The sequence below is a fragment of the Leptodactylus fuscus genome, chromosome 11 (assembly GCF_031893055.1).
Source record: "Leptodactylus fuscus isolate aLepFus1 chromosome 11, aLepFus1.hap2, whole genome shotgun sequence".
Classification (NCBI taxonomy): domain Eukaryota; kingdom Metazoa; phylum Chordata; class Amphibia; order Anura; family Leptodactylidae; genus Leptodactylus; species Leptodactylus fuscus.
In genome coordinates this window covers 43,883,673-43,906,029 of record NC_134275.1, presented here as the reverse complement: position 1 = coordinate 43,906,029, position 22,357 = coordinate 43,883,673, and the positions used below count along the sequence as shown (strand labels likewise).

The following is a 22,357-nucleotide window of genomic DNA, read 5'->3' as shown; positions in this document are numbered from 1 at the left end:
AAAGACCCCAGAGTATAATAATTGTTTATGGGTGTCCACAGTGGGACATAATATTGTGTGCAGGAGCCACTATGGGGGATAATACTGTGTGCAGGGGCCACTATGAGGGATAATACTGTGTGAAGGGGCCAGTATGGGGGATAATACTATGTGCAGGGGCCACTATGGGGGATAATACTGTGTGAAGGGGCCACTATGGGGCATAATAGAGCGCGCAGGAATTCATAGGACGGGGTCGGTTGAGGTCTTCGGTGTAGGGGGGGGGCATGTCAAACGTTCGCCACGGGCCCCGCCATTCCTAGTTACGCCACTGCATGAGGCCTATAATTATCAGAACCGTGCATCGGACCCCCTATAGGAGGGGCATGTGCACGAGGTCTATAAATATTGGAATGATGCATCTGAGCACCGCTTGGACGTCACACTCGGTCGTGTGCATATACCTGGCACTTGGATATTCTTTGCAGATTGACTTTGTGGGTATCCACCACAATTTTGGTCTGGAAAACTCAAGATATCAATTATCTAACTATCAAATAGTAAGAAGTGAAATACACTCCATTTTCACACAGAATACATCTGGAAAACTGTGTAGCAAGTCCAAATTGTGAACATGCCCTAAAACTTGCAGAATTTAAAGTAAATTTGTCTGTGGTGCTTATAAACGGATAAGCGACTTATTGTACCACTTGATGCCGCTTGTCTGAAGTCATATCAATGCTTATTGAAATAAAAAGGGAATGGAAAACTCTTCTAATATTCAATTATAATAATTTGTACTATTTTTTCTAGACACACCCACCCCCATCCACTACACATGGTTCATTCTATCCCCCCCTTCCCTACAGTAAAAGTAGTTTCTCCCAATCACGTCTGCAGTAACGTCATTCCAGTAAACATACAAGCTTCACCGACGTCATCATTATGTGACGTTCTATTGACGACATATTGTGCGACGCGGGAGACATGGAGGAGCGGCCGGCGAGGAACGAAGATAATTCATTGTGTGAAAACCGGAGCCAGGTAACAGGCTGGGAAAGGCGGCCGATGTCTTAGTGGGCTCCGGGGCTCCGTTGTTGGGGGTTGGGGAGTAATTTGCTGCACTTGTGCTGGCTGAAAATTCTCATAATAGATTGGGGGGCCGGGGCTTACAAAGGCTTTGTAGTGAAACACGTGGAATAGGCAACCTGTACGGCACTGTACACACGGGCTACCAGTACAGTATGATGCGTTATATAGGATGCTTTATTCATGTACTCAGTTACTAGTTGAACCCCAGCTGGAAAGCAACAGGGTGCAATGCACTATTATATAACAATGGGTTTTCTGTATGTAGGTGATTAGTGTATGATTGCTGGGACTCTTGCCTGGTCATGAGATATGGGGACATGCTTCATCTAAAGTCTATAGGACTGATGGTGATGTTGGTAGGCACACTCTATACAAAGTCTATGGGACTGACAGTGATGGCTGGGGCGTGCTCTATACAAAGTCTATGGGACTGATGGTGATGGCAGGGGGCGTGCTCTATACAAAGTATAGGACTGACGGTGATGGCAGGGGGCGTGCTCTATACAAAGTATAGGACTGACGGTGATGGCGGGGGGCGTGCTCTATATAAAGTATAGGACTGACGGTGATGGCGGGGGGCGTGCTCTATATAAAGTATAGGACTGACGGTGATGGCGGGGGGCGTGCTCTATATAAAGTATAGGACTGACGGTGATGGCGGGGGGCGTGCTCTATATAAAGTATAGGACTGACGGTGATGGCGGGGGGCGTGCTCTATATAAAGTATAGGACTGACGGTGATGGCGGGGGGCGTGCTCTATATAAAGTATAGGACTGACGGTGATGGCGGGGAGCGTGCTCTATACAAAGTATAGGACTGACGGTGATGGCGGGGGGCGTGCTCTATACAAAGTCTATGGGACTGACAGTGATGGCTGGGGCGTGCTCTATACAAAGTATAGGACTGACTGTGATGGCTGGGGATGTGTTCCTTTACAAAGTCTTATAGGACTGATGGTGGTGGGCGTGCTCTATACAAAGTCTATAGGACTGACGTGATGCCGGGGGTGTGCTCTACACAAAGTCTATTGGATTGATGGCTGTGGGCGTGCTCTCTACAAAGTCTATAGAACTGACAGTGGTGGGTGTGGTCTGTACAAAGTCTATAGAACTGACAGTGGTGGGTGTGGTCTGTACAAAGTCTATAGGACTGACAGTGATGGCAGGGGCGTGCTCTATAAAAGTCTATGGGACTAATGATGATGGTGGGCATGCTCTATACAAAGTCTATGGGACTGTCTGTGATGGCAGGGAGTGTGCTCTATAAAATGCTTATAGGACTGATGGTGGTGGGTGTGCTCTTTGTAATGATTGGTGAGGCCCCGTGCATCTATACGCTATGAATATGTTTTTTTTGTATAAACCCTTTAGAAAGAAAATAAGAACAGGTCCCCCCACTGGAGCTTCCAACACCCAGATAGTCGTTAAATTGGTCCTTACTTGCTGGGACCACTCTCCCCCAGTTTTTGGGTTGATGGGGTTTCACTTTCACCTCATCCCCATAGTCAGATGACGATGGTATAACCTGCTGATCTCTACTTGGTTATATATGTGACTGTGTCTCAGCAGGATTGTCCTAGATGTGAAGGATTCTGGGGCCATATATTTATGCCCCAGGATCCTGAGGAGAAATGTCAGTCAGGGTTCTGAAAACTAGTGACATAGTTGCAACCACTCAAGGAGCAAAATCAGGATAGGTGAACATGTATGATCACTGGGACCCCCATCTCTATGATGGGGGTCCTCAACCCCCACTCTGGAGGAGTCACACAGTCAGCCCTATAGACACGGAATGGGGCAGTGGAGCACATGTGGGACAAGTGCTCCATTTAAACTTCTCTGGAATAGGTACTCAAGACTGCAATTTTAGTCATAGGTCCAAAGCCTGAGGCTGCACTACTGAGGTGTTATGATGACGTTTCCTGATCTGTGGCATGGAAGCCACCTTTGAATCTATTGACCATCTACCTCAATATCTGCTTCCACCACCACAGCTAATCTAGCAGCAGTTTTGTGTGTGTATATTGTGTACATATGTATATAAATCTCCATATACAGCGATACCTCTTTGAGATGACCACCCAAAATTGCATTAGGGGGCGCTCTTTTCAAAGAAAATGGCTAGTATAGAAAACTGTGAAATCTGACCTAGAAAAGTTGATCTGACTAAAGCGTGCTCAAATAAGAAATACACATGTAGTCATCGGAGTCTCCCGCTACAGCAGCCTCAGGCTTCAGGCCTGTAACTTCCACACATTATATTTCTATGTCAGAGGTAAGATCTTGAAAATCAGTTTTCACACTTTTCGTGAACACCAAAGGATTTTCATCTAAGATGTCTCCAATTTTAATAAAATCTTACCCCCCCCCCCCCCCCAATTCCATCCTCGAGAGTGGGTGCAGCAATCTGATTGGTTGCCTTAGTTTACATCGTATAATGGAGGTTTCAGCCAGTCAGATGACAGCCTTCATATTCCTATGGTCTTCTCGGGCAATAGAAGTGATGCCCTGATGTCTAATGCCATTTTCCATGTTCAGACGGTGCTTTTTTTGACAACTATGACATGTTGGGTGTTGTAGTAGTGGAGACGGAAGATTTTAGAGCGCTGTATCTAAAGAAAGGGTATGCAGGAAGAATGTATTTTCATTATGTGGGGAGAGGAGCGCACCGCAGACACAGTACCTGTAATAACGTCTGTATCCTGTGTGACAAAGTAAGGGTTAAGCTCATCAGTCTGAGTGAGCTCTGTGTGCTTAGCCAATAGATGATGAACAACAAATCCCAGCAGCTCCTGCTTTCTAAGTCTACATCATGTATGGAGACACTTGTTGCTTAGCTCTGTAAAGTGTACAGTAAATAGAATATACAGTGTGTATTCCCAGCTCATATAGACTAGCACATGGGATGCACATGTATAGGTAACCGTTATGTCACATGTTCCAAAAAACGACGTCCATATTTGATGAGGATGGCTTAGCGCGTTCCACTGTGGACCGCAACGCCATTTTAGCTCCCTTCCACAAAGCTTATTGGTCGGCGCCGTTCACGTGATAAGGTGAGGTGCGTTCCACTGTAGCCCGCCCCCCAGCCTCTGACACGCAGACACGTGGTTTGGAAGCTGTCATAGCAGACGCAGACAGTGTGGGCGGGGTTTTGCGTAGTCCTCGGCGCCTATTGGACGGGGCCGGTGACGCCTAGGCTGTATATTAATGAGGCCGGGCGCGCTGCGCTCTTTTCTGCCGTGTTCCGGGCAGCCGCCATCTTGTTTTTGTGTTAGGCCGGAGCCGGTTGTGCGCGGAATTAGGGAGAAGAGCGGGGCGCGCCCCGGTGGGATTGGTGAGTGACTTGTTCGGAATGTATTGCGCGTGCCTTCAGTGATTCTAATGGTGTTCCTTTAAATTCTATGGGTGACTACTTCAGCCCTGTCAGCCTGAACTCTGCTGTCACTGAGTCATCCAAGACGTCTGTATCACTGTATCGCCTGTGAGTAGACTGCTCTGCCATCTGTATACACTACAGGCGTCTGAATACAGCAGGATATACTATATACTCCATGCACATTATATCACTCTTTTGCGATTTCACTTGCGCCATTTTTCCTTGGCGTACATATGTCATGGTCAATCTAAACTTCCATTGGCTCCTGCCAAGTGCTAACCTTATGTAGTTACGGTAGGAATTGTCGATTGCTGCCATAGTCCGCTATTTTTATTGATTTGCGCAATTTTGGTCACGCGGCTTGTTTTCACCGTTGTAATGTCTGAACTTTGTCCCTTATGTTTATACTGTTGCTGACGGAACAGCGCACGGAAAGTGGCGTGAAATACGCAGATTTAATTTTCGTTTGTGTTGTATTGACCAAAGTATCTAAAAGGGGCAAAGGAGAAGTTCTGAGAGAGTTGGTTTCACCTTAGACCGGCCCTAGAAGAAGTGGGATCTGTTTGGTTGCTAGGGGCGACCGCTCCGCTTCTCCCTGGGTTTGATATGCGTCCTATTACGTAAATTCCTGTGAATGTCGCCACCACATGAATTCTTTGAGCCCCCTACTAGATCCGTATATAGGATATGGCGCAGGAGACGCAGATTTAATTCATTTACTTTCACTGATGGATTCCAGGCCGGGGCGTATACGGAGAGAACCTGACACCCGGCACCGCCCTAGGCTGAGCGTTTCCTCTTCCGGGAAAGGATTAACTCCTGTGTGACCGAGCCGGACATCTGTCATGTTGCAGAGTCGGGGATTTCCACTCTAGCAGGTCGACTGCTCTGTTATGTTACGGGGATCGGTCACCCTGCAGAGGGCGCTGCCACATCCGATCTAAGCTAAAAGTAGTAAAAACTGATAATGCAAATGTCTCACATCATTTCTTGGTTGTCTTAAATATGTTTCCTGCCTCCAGTATCAGGGACTCAAGCATATGGCGCCATTATTGTCCTGATCTGGACGATTCCAGGGGTTTTAGGGGTGTGGGGTCTCCTCCTGACATGGATTTAGCAGGTACCTTGGCTGTGGGGTCTGCACATTGTTTATCCCCGGTCATTGTTAGTAGCTGCCTCTGTGGGGGGAGGGGGAGGGGTAGACTGTAACATACCTTAAGGCTACATTCACATCTGCATCAGTCCCCAACAGAAATTCAGACAAAGAAAGTTTCATTCTAGTCAATGGTGTTCCCTCTGTCGTAGTTGGCAGGGATATGCCTCAGTCCTGCAACGGACCATAAAAATGGGTGGAACGCTGCAAGTGTGAACATGTTTGGGTTGTTTCTTTCTTTATAGGCAAGGACAACTGAAGGGACCTCATTGACTATAGTGGGGGCCATCAGGTGTCTGTTATTTTATTTTTTATTTTTTTCACTGACTTCGCCAGTCAGACACATTTGCAATAATTGTTTTGTCTAGGGGTTCTGACTCTGCTACGGAGGTTTGGCATAAGTGACTGTGTGGGATGTTTTTTCTTCTGTCCAGCAGCAGGGGAGGCCTTTAAACTAAAAAAAAAAATAAAAAATTTACTCACCTCTTCTCCACCCCATTCCTGTGACATGTCTCCCATCCCCACCGCTGTCTGATGGGCCACAGTGGTGCTCTCAGTATGATGTCACCGCTGTAGCGTCTCTGTATACACACAGGGCGGTGGTGATGGGAGCCACGGCTGGGAGAGGAGAGTATAGGTTCTTATTTTAAAGCCTACTCCTGCTGCTGGAAGCCCCCTTTAAATGTACTAATTCTTGTAGGTTTGTGCACTTAAAGCCGTGCTAACAATACAATACAATGCACATCTTACAGAACCTATTCACATGCTGCAGTCTGTGCAGATCCTCGGCTCATGCTTTATTTCTATTACGTGTTGGTAAGGCGCTGATCAGGGCTGTAAGGGTGTATTTGCAATGCTTTTGGGTGTAGCTCCATACTGCTGTCTGGGCTGATGACATTATACCTGGATGACCTGGTTTGCTCTTCTCCACGTAGGATTTGTAAACTTTCCATTCACATAGAGCATCCATTTCTATACTCCCCCCTATAATGACAGGTCCTTCCCGTATAGTATATTTAGGTATATGGACACATATAAGGGGTACTGTTGCCCGAGACCCCCTCTGTGAACCACAGCACAGAGTTGCTCAGTCAGTGACTGGCATATTGCGGGGGAATTGTATGACCAGACATGGCTGCCCTATGGAGCAGCTGGGCCCAGGAAGCTAGTCCTGCAGTGTATTCCCCCTTCCCCCACCATTTTGTAATGTGATCTGTTCTCTTTACATACAGATGTCCAGCTCGCCGGTGTCTAAGAAGCGTCGCGTGGCTGTATCTGATACAAAGACGGGTTCAAACTGCGCCTCCTCCAATTCTGTGAGCACAGAGCAGACAGCGCCAGCCAACGTAAGTGTCCAGCTATCTGAGGGGTAAAGGACAAGTGTGAATCTTAAGCGATGCTAATGATGGTATTTTATTTCAGGGCATGGCTCGGAACGGGAATGAAGCTGAGATCGATGAGGGCCTCTACTCTCGTCAGCTGTGAGTATGAACTGTGCTAAAGCAGACAATGTAGGATTAGTAGCTGTTCAGTCAGAGTTGTAGAAGTGGGGACATGGAGTGCGGGGTTCTCCTTGTATATTTTTATAATATGCCATCTGTGATGCATAGCATATAGACTGCCAACATGGGGGCACATGGGAAGTGTATATTGGACAGTTTTCTGGTTTCTGTGCATTTCCATAAGTAATTTAAGAGCTTTCCATGATCCTAAGGTAATTGATACAGAGACCTGTCCACGGGATAGATAATTAGTATCAGAACGGTCAGGCCCCGCTCATCTGTGGCGGCCACCAGAAGACACATACAGCTGTAAAGGGAGTCTCTTTTATTGATGAGCTAATTGGCCACCACGGAGTACCGGAAGTCTCTGTGATGTTCCCTGATCACTGCTTGTGTGGGAGGTGAGAGCAGGGAAGGCTGATGAATTGTTGTCGTCCATCATCATCAGCTGCCTCCCTGCTCTCACCTCCCCGTTTACACTTATCACACAAGCAGTGCTCAAGGAACATCACAGAGACTTCCATTGCTCCGTGGTGGCTAATTAGCTTATCAATTCAAAAACTGCTGAGAGGATTAATTCATAAAAGGTATGTCTAGAATAGCCTTTGTAAAGGTTTGGTTAAAATTCACTATAGCCAATGATGGAGTCCCTTTAAACAAGTGAATAAGAGCGGGTCTGCAGGCTCAATCATCACCGCTACATTGTACAGAACTTCTGGTCCGTATAGTGTAGCCGTGGCTCCCGAAATTGCTGCTTATAACTGTATACTTAGTATTTGTTACTGATGATTAGTACAGGGTTTTGTTGTCTGACACCGATGTGATCTGTCCTGTGGATAGGCCATCCATTTCAATTACCTTCAGATCTTTGACAGCCTCTTTAAGTGTTTTGTATGGGTTAAATGTAGTATTATGGGTCAATCAATGTCTCTTTTGTCTCTTTCAGCTATGTATTGGGCCATGAGGCAATGAAGAGGATGCAGAACTCAAATGTTCTCATCTCAGGGATGGGTGGTCTTGGAGTGGAGATTGCAAAGAACATTATTTTGGGAGGTGTTAAGTCCGTCACCATCCATGATCAGGCCAACACAGAGTGGGGAGACCTCTCATCTCAGGTGACTTTCTGCTCATCTTAAGGCTGGCTTCACAAGATCATTTGGTCCAACAGAGACAGACCACGTGTCAGCTGTGTTTCTTGGACCAAACCCAGCATCTTGGTCATCTATGATGTTGTCCTTACAGGATAGTAGAGCCTCAGGGACTCCTAGTATCATATGTGACTAGAATGCTGGATGTCTGGGTTACGGCTCAGGATTTAATGTAAAACTGGCCTAATAATTGTCCTCTTGTTCTGAGTTACTGAATGTGTTTGTTCTGTGACAGTTCTACCTCCGTGAGGAAGACATCGGCAAAAATCGAGCAGAGGTAGCTCACCCCAGACTGGCTGAACTGAACACCTATGTGCCTGTATCTGCCTCCAGCAGCCCCCTGACTGAAGAATTTCTCACCAACTTTCAGGTAAGTTGCACAAAGATGACGTGTGGGTGTTAATGGTATGTAGTGAGTAATGTGTCTTTCAGATGGTTTAATATAGGGATTTATTTGCACTAGCTAAACTGCTCTAGGGAGACTCTTCACGCTTGGAACACACTGTTCAGATCTATCCTGAGCCATTGCACTGTGACTGACTGTATGCCCCCTAATGTGTAGGCCATACATGACGGTTCCACACTTTCTTCTAACATGGCGGCTCTACTTGGCTGGCGGGTCATTTTGATTATTAGCTAATCCAAAAATGCACAAGTGTGAAATATAAAGTTCTTCTAGAATACCAGCAATCTGCTTTTTTTTTTTTTTTTTTTTTTTTTTTTTTTTAATAAATCATACCATGTCTCCAATATTTCTGTATTTTTCTTTAATTTTTTTTCTAGCTTGTTATTCTCACTGGTTCAACACTAGATGAGCAGCTACGAGTTGGCGACTTCTGCCATGGTCACAATGTAAAGTTCATTGTGGCCGACACCAGGGGTCTGTTCGGGTGAGTGATTCTTGTGGGAATTCATTGTTTATGTTGTAGTCAGTGAGGTGATGTAGAATAATATATCTCCCATAATAATATGAGGATGGGATTGATCATCTTTTATATATTTAAGGTCTCTGACTCTTACCATATTCCCCCTCCCTCCCTTTGCAGGCAGCTGTTCTGTGACTTTGGTGACGAAATGGTTGTCCTGGACCCCAATGGAGAGCAGCCCTTAAGTGCCATGATTTCAATGATTACCAAGGTATGAAGCTGAAGTATCCTGGTTACCCAATCGCTGTAAATAATAACTTGTACTCTCCAATTGTATTGTAAGACACTGTCTCCTGGGACACTCTGAGTAACTGTATCCACTGCTTTGGTGTCTGTTAGGCTGAATTCACACTTTGTATGCAATGTCCGTGTAGTTTGTGAGATGCTTCAGTATAATTTTATCGAAAAGGAATGTTTTCAATTTTGAAGCTTTTGAGCAACGCTCATTCTTGTGTAGCTATACAGAAATATACACTGGAGAAACCTTCTATATGTTTATAATGGACACCGCAAACTTAAGACTGGCATTTCGTACATCAGTCTTGGTTAATTTCCCCACTGGTGCAAGAAGTGCCTAAATTATTAAGAAGCTCCCCTCTCCTGACGCAGCTTGTTAGGTCCCATGCACCTGTAGTGATATCAGTAAGTGGCGTAGATTTCAGGTATAACTTGTGAAAGTAGTAGTAAATCTTTAGGAGTGGTGCATCATTGTGTTCACCATCACTGGAAGTGGCATAACTAAAATTCTTTGTGTGTTTAGAGAACATTACAGTTTGATAAAATGGGGTTTCCTTTCCTAGGATAACGCTGGTGTGGTCACCTGTCTGGATGAGGCTCGCCACGGCTTTGAAAGCGGCGATTATGTCACCTTCACTGAATTACAAGGCATGACAGAGCTGAATAACGCTGATCCTGTGGAAATCAAAGTACTGGGTATGATCCTATCCATGTCTCCTCAGTTCTCCTGTATCATAGTAACGTGTCCCTAGATGTTTGTGCATCTGTATGTGGCGAGTTGCATCATCTCTGTTCTTTCCCTGCAGGACCATACACATTCAGCATCTGTGACACTACTAAGTTCTCAGACTACGTCCGTGGGGGCATTGTCAGCCAAGTAAAAATGCCGAAAAAAATCAGCTTTGTAAGTGGTCGCTAGAGATTCAGCATTGATATAACTTCATTATTTCTTCCCTCTCTTACCTACATTTTATGTTTGCTCTTCCAGAAACCCTTGAGGGAATCTCTCCTGGAACCCGAGTTGCTAGTTACAGACTTTGCCAAGTTTGACCATCCGTCCCAGTTGCACCTTGGCTTCCAGGGCCTACATGCCTTCCAGAAGAAGAATGGTCGGCTTCCAAAGCCACGCAACGAGGTTGGGATCTGCGTCTCTTGTGTATTTTGCATGTAGGGTTGTGGAGATTTTTTTTATGACTGACTTTTATATTTCTGTACCGGTGACAGGCTGATGCTAGTGAGCTGCTGGCCCTTACCAAAGAGATCAATGATAAATTATCAGGATCTGCAAAGCAGGAGATGCTGAAAGAAAGCCTCCTGAAGAAGCTGTCCTTCCAGGCCACTGGAAATCTTGCCCCCGTTAACGCTTTCATTGGGGGGTTAGCTGCACAGGAAGCCATGAAGGTACCCTTTACATCAAGTTGTCTGTATCACAGGTTATTTTGTCGGTCATTGGATGTACTGATTGTTCTTCTGTCTTCAGGCCTTGTCAGGGAAGTTCATGCCAGTCATGCAATGGTTGTATTTTGATGCATTGGAGTGCTTGCCTGAAGAAAATGAGGATTCCCTTCTGACAGAGGAGAGCTGCAGTCCTGTAAGTCTGTTTGCACTGTCTGAATGTATGACTTGTATTACACCTACACAGCTTCTTCCTAATACTTTTTCTACTTTGTCCCCCCTAACAGAAGAAATCTCGCTACGATGGACAGATTGCTGTGTTTGGATCGGAGTTTCAGGAGAAGATTGGCAAACAGAAGTATTTTCTGGTATGTACTATCCCCCTTTGTTATGGAGGCCCTAGTTTGTCCATGTGTGTTAAACAGATGAACCATTGAATCTATATTTGTGTCTCCTATGCAGGTTGGAGCAGGTGCCATCGGCTGTGAGTTGCTGAAGAACTTCGCCATGATAGGCTTGGGAGCAGGAGAAGGCGGTGAGGTCATTGTGACAGACATGGACACCATAGAAAAGTCCAATCTGAACAGACAATTCCTCTTCAGACCCTGGGATGTTACGGTGAGAGCTACAGCTTTTCTTTAGAGTGTTTTAAGGGTTTTTCAGGGACTTTTCTGATCATCTATATCAGTTAAATAGGAGTGCAATGGCTCACACTCCACTGAGCATCAGCTTGTAGGACTCGCTGCATACAGGTGAACATGGTGGCCTCTTCTTAGTGACAGACCTTAAATGGTCTTTCTGCCTCTTTGTCTTGGTTAAGGTAATGTAACAAAACTGCAGTACCAGATACAACCACTTCATTGTCTAGTGGTATGCAATGAAGAAGCCACATCACCTGTCCTAGCACCATGGCCCTGTAATAGCAGGTGGTGCTTGCTGCTGGGTCCATACTGATCTGATTGTATAAAAGCTTTGAGCTTTTTTTTTAAGCTGATCAAACTTTAATTTGAGTTGGCCTAGCTAACCATTTAGTATGTTTGAGGATTTCCTTATGGCAGAGGAGAAGGATTGTCATTGAAGGTAATCTACTCCTAGGGGGTGTTGGCTGCTGCCCATTTTCTTCCCCTTATTGTGAACACATGCATACTCAATGAAGCGCAGTGTAGAGAAGGGTTTGATGGAATAGTTGTCAGGCGAATGAGCACATTAATTTCTGTAGAGGAGCAGAGTGTAGAATCTCTTCTGATTTCCAGTTCGCTGATTTTCTTGTTTCCTGTCCAATAACAGAAAATGAAATCTGAAACCGCTGCTGCGGCGGTAAAACAGATGAACCCAAACTTGAACGTCATAGGACACCAGAATCGTGTGGGCACAGACACTGAGAAGGTTTATGACGATGATTTCTTTGAAGCACTTGATGGAGTGGCCAATGCACTTGACAATGTGGATGCTAGTAAGTAGACTGCAAATGTTAAAGGAGTATTCTGGGACACTTATTATTTTGACATGTATTGTTGATGTATGTTTTAGGATCAGTGGGGTTTCAATACCTGGTTGAAGAGGCCATAGTGATAGGGCCAGTGCTGTGGCTTCTTCAATGCATACTAAGCACAGCACCATACATATCATAGGGGCTTTGTTTTGCAGCCCAGCCCCACTCACTTTAATGGGCCTGAGCTGCTGTTGTACTACGTGCCTGACAGGTGTAATGTTATCAGAACAGGGAAGAGGCCACAGAGCTGTTGAGCTCCACGGCCTCTTCAGACAGCTTGGTTGGCGGGTGTACCCCTTCGCCTCACATATTGACAAACTAGCAAGGATGGGTCATCCGTATGTAAATTCTGGAAAATCCCTTATGCTGCACCTTATCCATGCATCTAGGATATAGTATCCGTGCTGCAGTTTACATACAATATACATGGTAAAGGAGTGACCATTTAACTGGTAAAGTACCCCAATGAATGCTGTAACTGTACGAATACTGTAATTATAGGGTCCTCGGGGTCCTCAACTTGTAGCTACTTTGTTACTTTAAGGAATTTTGATAATCCGCCCTCATTTCTGTGTTTGTCTTTATAGGGATGTACATGGACCGGCGTTGTGTATACTACCGCAAGCCACTCCTGGAATCTGGTACACTGGGAACCAAAGGGAATGTCCAAGTTGTGATCCCTTTCCTCACAGAGTCTTATAGCTCAAGTCAGGACCCCCCAGAAAAGTCCATACCAATATGTACCCTGAAAAACTTCCCCAATGCTATTGAACATACCTTACAGGTAACTGGGCAGTGAGGGCTTGGATGTTGAGTACTGGGAACTGTTTTGTCATGTAATGGTTAAGTCTTTCCTGGCCTGCTTACAGCACATAAATCTGTCAATGTGTAACTAATATTCAGTAAATGGCATTGCACTAGAGATTACAATGGCAGTGATTTCCTTGAAATCTTCCAGAAGACTGATGTTTTCCATGCGACTTATGGCATGTCCTCAAGATGTCTTGATAGTTGGGAGTCTGAGAGACCTATCCCCCATTTATCAGGAGGACAAGAGTCACCCAACTATCGATCCGCCTGTGGAGGCAACTGTTGAATCTAGGCCAAAATTCAGTGGAGAGAGATATCCATATGTTTACAGCTGTATCCACCCAGGGTGGTTGGTATGTGAACCTAGTTCTCCAGATAGTGGAACCCCAGATATCAGATATTATGGCATTTCCTATGAATAATGGGAGAACGTTTTTGAACAGAGTCTTGCATAACCTGTATAGGTAGATGTGCTTGTAAACCGAACCTGTGAATGGTTCATCCGAGTCCATATTTAGACTTCAGGGGTCAATGGGGTTTTCTGTGATTAAAACATTCTTGACCTATCCTTTGTACAGATCGTACCAGATCGGTGGGGGTCCAACACCTGGTTCCCTCACATTCAGCTGTTTGTAGAGATCTGTCTAAATGCCTCTTCACTTCTTTCCAAGCACAGTGCTGTTAAAGTGGCTGTGCTTGATATTGCAGTTCTGTCACATTTACTTTAAAGAGGACTTTTCATGTCCTCGGGCACACGCGGTTTTATATACAGCGAGTGCGCTGAACTATTTGCCCTTGGCAAGAGATATCGGAGCAGTTACCGATAAGTCTTCACTGTCAGAAGGACATTTCTGACAGTCTAGCTGGACTGTAACGCCCCTCATCGCTCAGTGTCATGGCTGGGCGGTAAGGAACGCCCCCTCACAGTATAGAGCTATGCACTGAATTCAGCTCACTGTTGGCTGTGTAGCAGTATAGAAAACCGCGTGTACCTGAGGACATGAAAGGTGGTTGTCCAGATTAAATTGACAATTCCTGATTAAGCCCCCCATGTTACCCATATTGTATAGTTTTCGAGTAGTATATTTAGATCATGTGCCCTGCTTTTTTTTCTTTTTTTTTTTTTTTTTTTTCCCCTCTTCCTCCTTTTCTTTTTATGTTTCCACAGATGTAACAGGTCATTGTTATAATCCATATCCTGACCTGTTATGTCAGTGTAAAGGCGCAGCCCTATTGTACTTTATCATTTCCTCTTGACCCAGGCTGACCTGTCATCCAGGGAGGGCTGCCTCCTCTTCTTCTGTGTACCAGTTCCTGACGCACACACAATAGTGCCTAGGAAACTGGCACACAGTACTTGCCTATCTTCTCTTGCTTCTGGTCCAGAACTGAGCCGTGACGCCACTTTAGGAAGTGACGCCACTTTAGGAAGTGACGCCACTTTAGGAAGTGACGCCACTTTAGGAAGTGACGCCACTTTAGGAAGTGACGCCACTTTAGGAAGTGACGTTGGACCTGGCTCCAGGTAGAGTGGGAGGCCTGCAACACTCCAGGACACGTCGAGAAAAGAGGTGACAGGAAGATGGGCAAGTATTGTATGGTGGGGCTGGAAGAACGATGGGCTGAGTTAGTTGGGAAGGGCTAGTAGTGGGTGGCTAGCTAGGGAGACAGGGGTTGTAAGGGAGTGAGAGAGGGAGGGAGCAAAGCATTATGGTAGTTATGGGCCTGAGCTGCAAACGGACCTTGTGACCAATAAATGTGACATCAGGGGACATGTAAAATGGAAGCGGGCTTACTGCAACTCCCTTGCCTCTTTGAACAGCTGATCTGAGGGATTCCATGGTGTTATACCTGCTGATGTAATATTGACCTCTCCTAAGGTGAGTATCAATATTTTAGTCCAGGAAAACCCTATGAAAATGTCTGTGTAATGAGCGTTGGTAAGCAGAAATGGTTCTGAGGGGTTTCCTGTAGTAGATTTTGTTGCAGTTATTGGGATGAATGGCAACCGGTTAGTACTTGGATTTGACCCCCATCATCCTCTTTGTTTTCAGTGGGCTCGGGATGAATTTGAGGGACTCTTCAAGCAACCAGCAGAAAACGTCAATCAGTATTTAACGTGAGTCTGATTTCTTACCTGTAAAGGTTCACAGAGCAGTTGTATTTTTCCTACATGATGAACACGACCATGTGACCGCCATGTAGGGGCAGCAACTCTTCCTCTGACTACTTAGCACTTATTCAACAATGTAAAGGAGGAGTCAGTAGCAGTTTATTGTAGAGGGTCCCTTTAATTTTCCTGGTGTGTTCCTTTTAATCATTGGGATTGATCCCCCGAAGGTGTAGGAGGGCTAAAGCTTTTTTAGGGCTCTGACTTCTAATATGTCGTGCTTATGTTTCTAATTGCTTTTCATTTTGACTCTCAGGGACCCAAAATTCATGGAGAGGACATTGAAGCTGCCTGGCTCTCAGCCTCTGGAGGTGATCGAAGCAGTATACAAAAGCTTAATACATGACAGGCCCAAGAGCTGGTCAGACTGTGTGTCCTGGGCCTGTAACCACTGGCATATTCAGTACTCCAACAACATCCGGCAGCTGCTGCACAACTTCCCTCCAGATCAGGTTAGCAACCTTTGACCTTGTGTCCCTTATCAAATGCTGAAGACTATAGAATCCATACTGATAGCTGTACCTTATGTTTTTGTGTGTGTTTGTTTTTTCCAGCTGACGTCTTCTGGTGCGCCCTTTTGGTCCGGCCCTAAAAGATGTCCTCACCCACTGACGTTCGATGGGAACACAGTAAGTCCTTATACACTATGGCTAGACAGGGCTGTAGTTGCGTTAACAGGGTGGTTTATGCACTGTATATTCTCCTTCACAGGCCTTGCACCTGGATTATATCATAGCAGCTGCTAACCTTTTTGCACAATCCTATGGTATTGCTGGATCGACAGACAGACCTGCTGTCTTAGAAATCCTCAAAGCTGTCAAAGTGTCAGAGTTCACCCCCAAGTCTGGAGTGAAAATCCACGTATCGGACCAAGAGATGCAAAGCGCACACGCCTCCTTGGGTATGAGTGATTTAGGGGAGGAGGTTATTAATGGCTTCATTAGGAGAAATGTTAGAGATGGACAATGCCATTAACCAGTGTCACAACTGCTTTCTAGATGACAGTCGTCTGGAGGAGCTGAAACAGTCTCTCCCTACACCAGAAAGTCTGTGCGGGTTCAAAATGTTTCCAATTGATTTTGAAAAGGTAAAAAAAAACCAACTTCTATTTTTACTTTTAAAGGGACTTTAATGCACTGTACATTAGGAGGCTTTCTCTACAATAAGCTGAATATAAGTTGTCCTGCAGGTGAGACCCACTTCAGTAAGGAGGAAGGAAGTGTTACACGGATCACTAGTCTTAATAGGCTATCCATGTAAGACCTGGGCTCCCAAGATTTGTAGCTGTTCTCTCCCAATGTGGAGGAGATCTTTACATTTTGTAGTCTAGGGACTGAAAGCAGTTTCCAAACCAGAGAGAAGAGAAGTGATATGCGGCTTCTAGTGGTCAATGTTAGCCATCTGGAGAGTTGGGGTGACCCCTTGATTTGCACTTCTAAAAGTCAGTGAGGGGAAGAGGCTGCTGGCCATGTATGTATCTCTCGTCGTTGCGGTTGATGAGCCTTGTGACTTGCTAGATTGTTTCCATAATTTGCTTATTCTGCAGTTTATAGAGGTAGAGTAACCGGGAGAAAGGGACCCACCTTTAATATTTGGTGCCGTCTAAAAGTAGGGCCACAAATGTCAATGATGGTAAAGGGGTTGTACCCTTAAAGACATTTATGAGGGTGTCTGATAACCCTCGGACCTGATAAGGTTTTGCTTTCAGATCTCAAGATGACCAACTCCTTCATAACGTTATCTGTTTTGCAGGATGATGATACAAACTTTCACATGGACTTCATTGTGGCTGCATCTAATTTGCGAGCTGAAAACTACGACATCCCACCTGCGGACCGCCACAAGGTATGTGCTCTTATATGGAGAAGCTTCTAGAGGTGGCTTTATAATATGAGCTATTGGTAACGCTGGCTATACACATTAGTTAGATCAGTAAGACCATGTAATGTGTATGAGGGACTCCTAAATCTCCCTTCATGGCAAATGTTGAAGAATATAAGTCGGGCTCATTTCCTTCTTGAGAACCCATGCACACTTGGTCAAGTCGATAGTGTGTGTATATCTAGGAAGTCAATGGATAGCTGCTGGCCCAGTTTAACAGTATTTTATTATGCAATCGGACTGGCCGTATCATTGATTCATGCTCGGAATGTAGAGCAGCTTTGATAAAGCAGCAACTGCACTGTGTCATCTGATGTTGTTGGGTTTTGTTCCGCCATTGATTTTTACTTTTGACCTGCTTTTGGCAGAGCAAGCTGATCGCAGGAAAGATCATTCCAGCAATTGCTACAACCACGGCTGCTGTGGTCGGCCTGGTGTGTCTGGAGCTCTACAAAATTGTTCAGGGGCACAAGAAGATTGAATCATACAAGAATGGCTTCATGAACCTGGCCCTTCCGTTCTTTGGCTTCTCTGAGCCTATTTCTGCACCAAAACACAAGGTGAGTTATCTGACTTGCATATGTCACTGGCTTCTTCTTGAGCTCCACTGAGTATATTTGTGAACTTTTCACAGTACTATGAACATGAATGGACTCTCTGGGACCGGTTTGAAGTCAAAGGTGTCCAGGACAGTGGAGAGGAGATGACATTGAAACAGTTCTTGGACTATTTCAAGGTGAGCAGTCGTATCACACATTACAAATCTCTCATGAAAATCTTGGACTTTGAGTGATCTGAATTCAGTCTGGATAAGTAGGGGTCCCCTGCTATTCTAGGGAATTGAAGTTGTCGTTGGTTTGGCCTCCTGGATTGTTAGACATGAGTCACTTTCTGACTGTACATGGTGCCTGGCTGTCTGTCATTGATTAACTGGCCTAGTAACGGATGAACCTTGTATTTCTATTGTCTGCAGAAAGAACATAAGCTGGATATCACAATGTTGTCACAAGGAGTTTCTATGCTCTATTCATTCTTCATGCAAGCTGCCAAGCTGAAGGAACGACTTGAACTGCCGTGAGTATCTGGCTACATTATTCTGATGTATTCTTGGTTGCTTGGGACCTATACAATTCAGTAATGGTGATCAGGTCATTCTTACATGTATATCTGCATAGTCAGGACTTAAAGTGGGTGATCCACGATAACTTATTGCTTATTCTGTGGATAGATGACTAGATGTACATGCAAGACAGTTGCTTGGGGGACAATTCTGCACCAATCAATGTTTGAGACTGATGAAGATAGCTGAGTGCTGCATTTACTATCTTGTCGGTCCATATACATTGACTGGAGCAGATCGGGGTCTCAGTGATGATTAATTCCAGACAATCCAATAGTGCATATAATGTCCTTTCTACTGTTAGTCACAGTAGAGAACAACTATGTAGACTATGAAGGAGATGCAGCATATCTCACATTTTAAGTGGGCGCCATATTATGTGTGATATACCCTGTGGTAATACTGCAAGGACATTGAGCACTTCAACAAATTCTCATACAGATTAGAGCTGATCCTTGGGGGTTTTGGCAACTGTACTATCTGATCGATTTTACAAAAAGGCATTGCCCAATATTCACAGCTAATTCTTAACTTGTTTGAACAATAGTGGACACCCCACCACACACAAACAGTATAACCCTAAAACGTAACTTTTAATAGTAATAACTGAAAATAGACTACACCATGTGTATCCTAATAAAAGGAGGCCTCTATATATTTTTAATAGGACCTCATGTATCAGCACAGATATATGGGGAAGGATTTAGATATTTCACCCAGCTATTCCTAGGACGTAATGCAAAGTCACTGTAGGAAAGGGTATATTAGAATCTGTTCCCCATGTGATAATTGTTCCTTGTTACACACCCACATATACTACAACGGAGTTATGAATCATCCCCTATATATCATACATGCTGCATACAATCAGCAATCTTAGTCTGATGATACAAGCTGAAATTAGAGGATAGTGGGAGGGGGCTAATAGTCTCAAAGCATCACTAGTATAATAGCATAGGTCGCGTATAAATGCTGGTGAATACAGGACACCTCCCCAAGCACAGATCCCTCAATGCAGGGTCTACAATGAAGCCCTGTACTACATGCTGCTTACAACCAGTAATTTCAGTCTGATGATACAAGCTGAAGCTATAAGGTAATGGGAAGAAGTTAATAGTCTCAAGGGATCACTAGCATAATGAAATTGGTCAGATATTGATGCTGGTAAATACAGGACACCTCCCCAAATCCTATACCCAATACTTAGAGGCCCTTTGTTCACTTGGGGCACATGCTGTTTTATATACCGCAAGAAAGCCGACAGTGCGCTGAATTCAGCACACTCTCTGCTTTCAGGATCTGTGCCCCAGGTGAAGAGCTATTGATGCCGCTACCGTAGCTCTTCACAGTCAGAAGGGTGTTTCTGATAGTCAGTCAGGAACGCCCTTCCTCACAGCAGCGCCTATAGCACTGTACTGTGAGAGCGGTGAGGAACGCCCCCTCCCTCTAATCACAGTACTTGTCCATAGACAAGTACTGGGGGAGTAGAGCTGCTTTCGCTCCCTGTGCCCAGACGCAGCCTAATCACGAGATCTCTGCAGGATCTAGGTTGTCTGATGATGTGCTCAGGAACTAATGCTGATCCCTTGTCTTGCAGGATGACTGAAATTGTTACAAAGGTGTCGAAGAAGAAGATTGGGAAGCACGTGAAGGCTCTAGTCTTTGAGCTCTGCTGCAATGATGATGATGGAGAGGATGTGGAGGTCCCCTATGTCCGTTACACTATCCGTTGATCTTCACCAGACCTTCAGCTGCGATGCAAATAGGGAAGGGGTCTCTGGAGCAGATTGGAAATGGGCACAGGAGTTTGGGGGGGAGGGGAATTTTAAAAAAAATAAAAGAAAATGAAAAAAAAATACTGTTGGGAGTTTAAAGTTTGACTGTTCTACTGCTATTAACCCTTCGTGCGGTGAAGGGAACATGACTGGGGGGTGCACGAATCTCATTGTAATGTAATCCTATCACCTGTCTGGTGTCGTGTGAGGTTTATGATCATTTTCTGTGATATGACCATTTTAAACACCTAGATCCAATGAACCTGCACCTTGTCCTGTCACCTGCACTCCAACACCCCTTTAGTGGTGCCTACTCCCAGACCTATCCCATTCCCCCCACCCCCAGACCTGTCCAGGCTCTTCGGTACTTCTTTCCGAGAGGCTCCAGCCATCGATGACCTTTTCCTGCTCCATGTATCTGTAGTTGTTTAGTGCACAAGTTTGCTTAACCCTTCTGCCGCATGAGATACAATTCTGTAGGAAGAAGGGTTATTGGCTGTAAAGAAACGAGCTGGAGAGTTCTGTGCTCTTACTTGTAATAACTGCATGGGGAGCATACACAGTGATATATAATTTTTTTTATTTGCCTTGCCCACACTAACATCCAGAACGTGCCAGTGACCTGAGGGCTAAAGAGCAGTAAGATATAGCTTTAGTGTAATGAGAAATACAGTACTGCTGTCCTTGTAGAAATGTCTCTTTATACTGTGTTTGAAATCTGAAAAAAAAAAATAAAAAATGAGAAAGGAATGGAGATCTGATTGACTTATGTCTTGTTATACCTGCAGTCTATGTACTTGTAGGTTTATGTACCCAGAGCTGTACTTTCTATTCTGTTTAAGCAATCACTGTGTACATACGTTACTTATCCTTTATTGATCATGCGGTAAATCCTGTATTATATTCCAGAGCTGCGCTCACAATTCTGCTAGTGGAGGACTTTGCTACAACTTCACAATCTCGCCATAAGATTTGGGCTACACTTACCTTGTAGCTTGTCTTACTAATGAAGTGTTGTGCCTGACGCACCATTTAGTCAGGAATTTTGATGCCTTTATCAGTGGGGTCAAACCATTGGAATCTCCACCAGTACCTCTTAACTAGAGATGAGCGAACACTGTTCGGAACAGCATGCTCCCATAGAAATGAATGGAAGCGGCCGGCACGCAGGGGGTTAAGCGGCCGGCAAAGTCTGCGTGCCAGGTGATCAGCCGATACGAACAGCACGCTCCATAGAAATGAATGGATGCACCTGGTACTTCCGCTTGGCCGGTGGCCGGCCGCTTAACCCCCCGCGTGCCGACTACGTCCATTCATTTCTATGCGAGTGTGCTGTTCGGATCGGCTGATCCGAACAGTACTCGCTCATCTCTACTGGTAAGTTGGAGATAAAACTGAGCTCACTCTAGAGATTTGTTGGCAGGGAAGTGGTCTTGGGTTTTCTTTTCCAGTGGGATAGCTATAGTGTCATCAAGAGTGACAAGCTGGGGGAACTCCATTTGGGTTGACCTGGGTTGTCTCAAATGTTGGTTAGGGGTGAATCAACAACAGATGCGCAAAACTGGGTGTCAGAGTGGTGATGCCATGTACAGGTGTGTCCCAGTTCGGTAGTGAGGGGTCACGATCAGTCGGATTCCACAAATGTATCATATGTAGGTAAGAGAGGTGACTCATGACAATGCCCCACTAGTACATCCTCTCTAATAACGGGGGTCCCACTGCACCCCACAATGTGCTGTGACCACAACCACTATTCTGGATTTCTTCATGGCTGCATTAAAAGCTATTACATCAGTCAGACTAGCTGCCCGGCCTGTTTATTTGGATTGCTCACAACACTAGGGCAATGTGATGACCTTAGCCATGATATGTCAGGCAACCTGTGTTAACTTGAGGCTACATGTACATGACTGTGTGCAGGGTGAGGATTTTATATAGTCCTCAGAATGCCATCAATCCCCTATTGGTGTAACACCTTTAAGGTCCAGGAACACTCCATTATGTCAGTCTAATGCCAGTCCTAGTACTATATCCCATATTGTGACTTGCCCTTCACCACACGTTTACTTTTATTGGGTATTTACATGGTGGTTACTTTGCTTTAGCGTTGTCTATAGACATTGCCCTTTTTCAAAATGGATATTTGACCAGCGCATCTATTTTACGTCACTCTGCAGCCTTAGCGAATGGCAGGCTTCTGATAGGGTATTTGCGACGTCAATCACCTCCCCTTCTTGCCACGCCTTGGTTCCTCCGGATTGGTTCGCTGAGCCGTCATTCTTGGGCGGTGCTCGCTAT

At 45.1% G+C, this 22,357-nt stretch overlaps 1 protein-coding gene across 2 annotated transcripts; it reads left to right on the top strand.

Annotated features, from left to right (window-relative positions):
• Positions 1–926: 926 nt before the first annotated feature.
• UBA1 (ubiquitin like modifier activating enzyme 1) lies at positions 927–20,809 on the top strand. 2 transcript variants are annotated; one of them, XM_075259141.1, is made up of 26 exons: positions 927–1,023; positions 6,836–6,949; positions 7,026–7,084; positions 8,052–8,220; positions 8,489–8,623; positions 9,037–9,143; positions 9,300–9,390; positions 9,980–10,112; positions 10,223–10,320; positions 10,405–10,551; positions 10,641–10,817; positions 10,897–11,007; positions 11,099–11,179; positions 11,274–11,429; positions 12,099–12,264; positions 12,891–13,087; positions 15,168–15,232; positions 15,540–15,735; positions 15,838–15,912; positions 15,995–16,184; positions 16,282–16,370; positions 17,036–17,128; positions 17,533–17,724; positions 17,799–17,900; positions 18,138–18,238; positions 19,882–20,809. In XM_075259141.1, exons 1-26 carry the CDS (start codon positions 967–969, stop codon positions 20,015–20,017), a joined length of 3,237 nt encoding a protein of 1,078 aa, XP_075115242.1. In that variant the 5' UTR covers positions 927–966; the 3' UTR covers positions 20,018–20,809. The 2 variants fall into 2 exon arrangements, with proteins under 2 accessions (XP_075115242.1, XP_075115243.1); XM_075259142.1 differs by lacking the exon at positions 927–1,023 and adding an exon at positions 4,319–4,408.
• Positions 20,810–22,357: the final 1,548 nt, after the last annotated feature.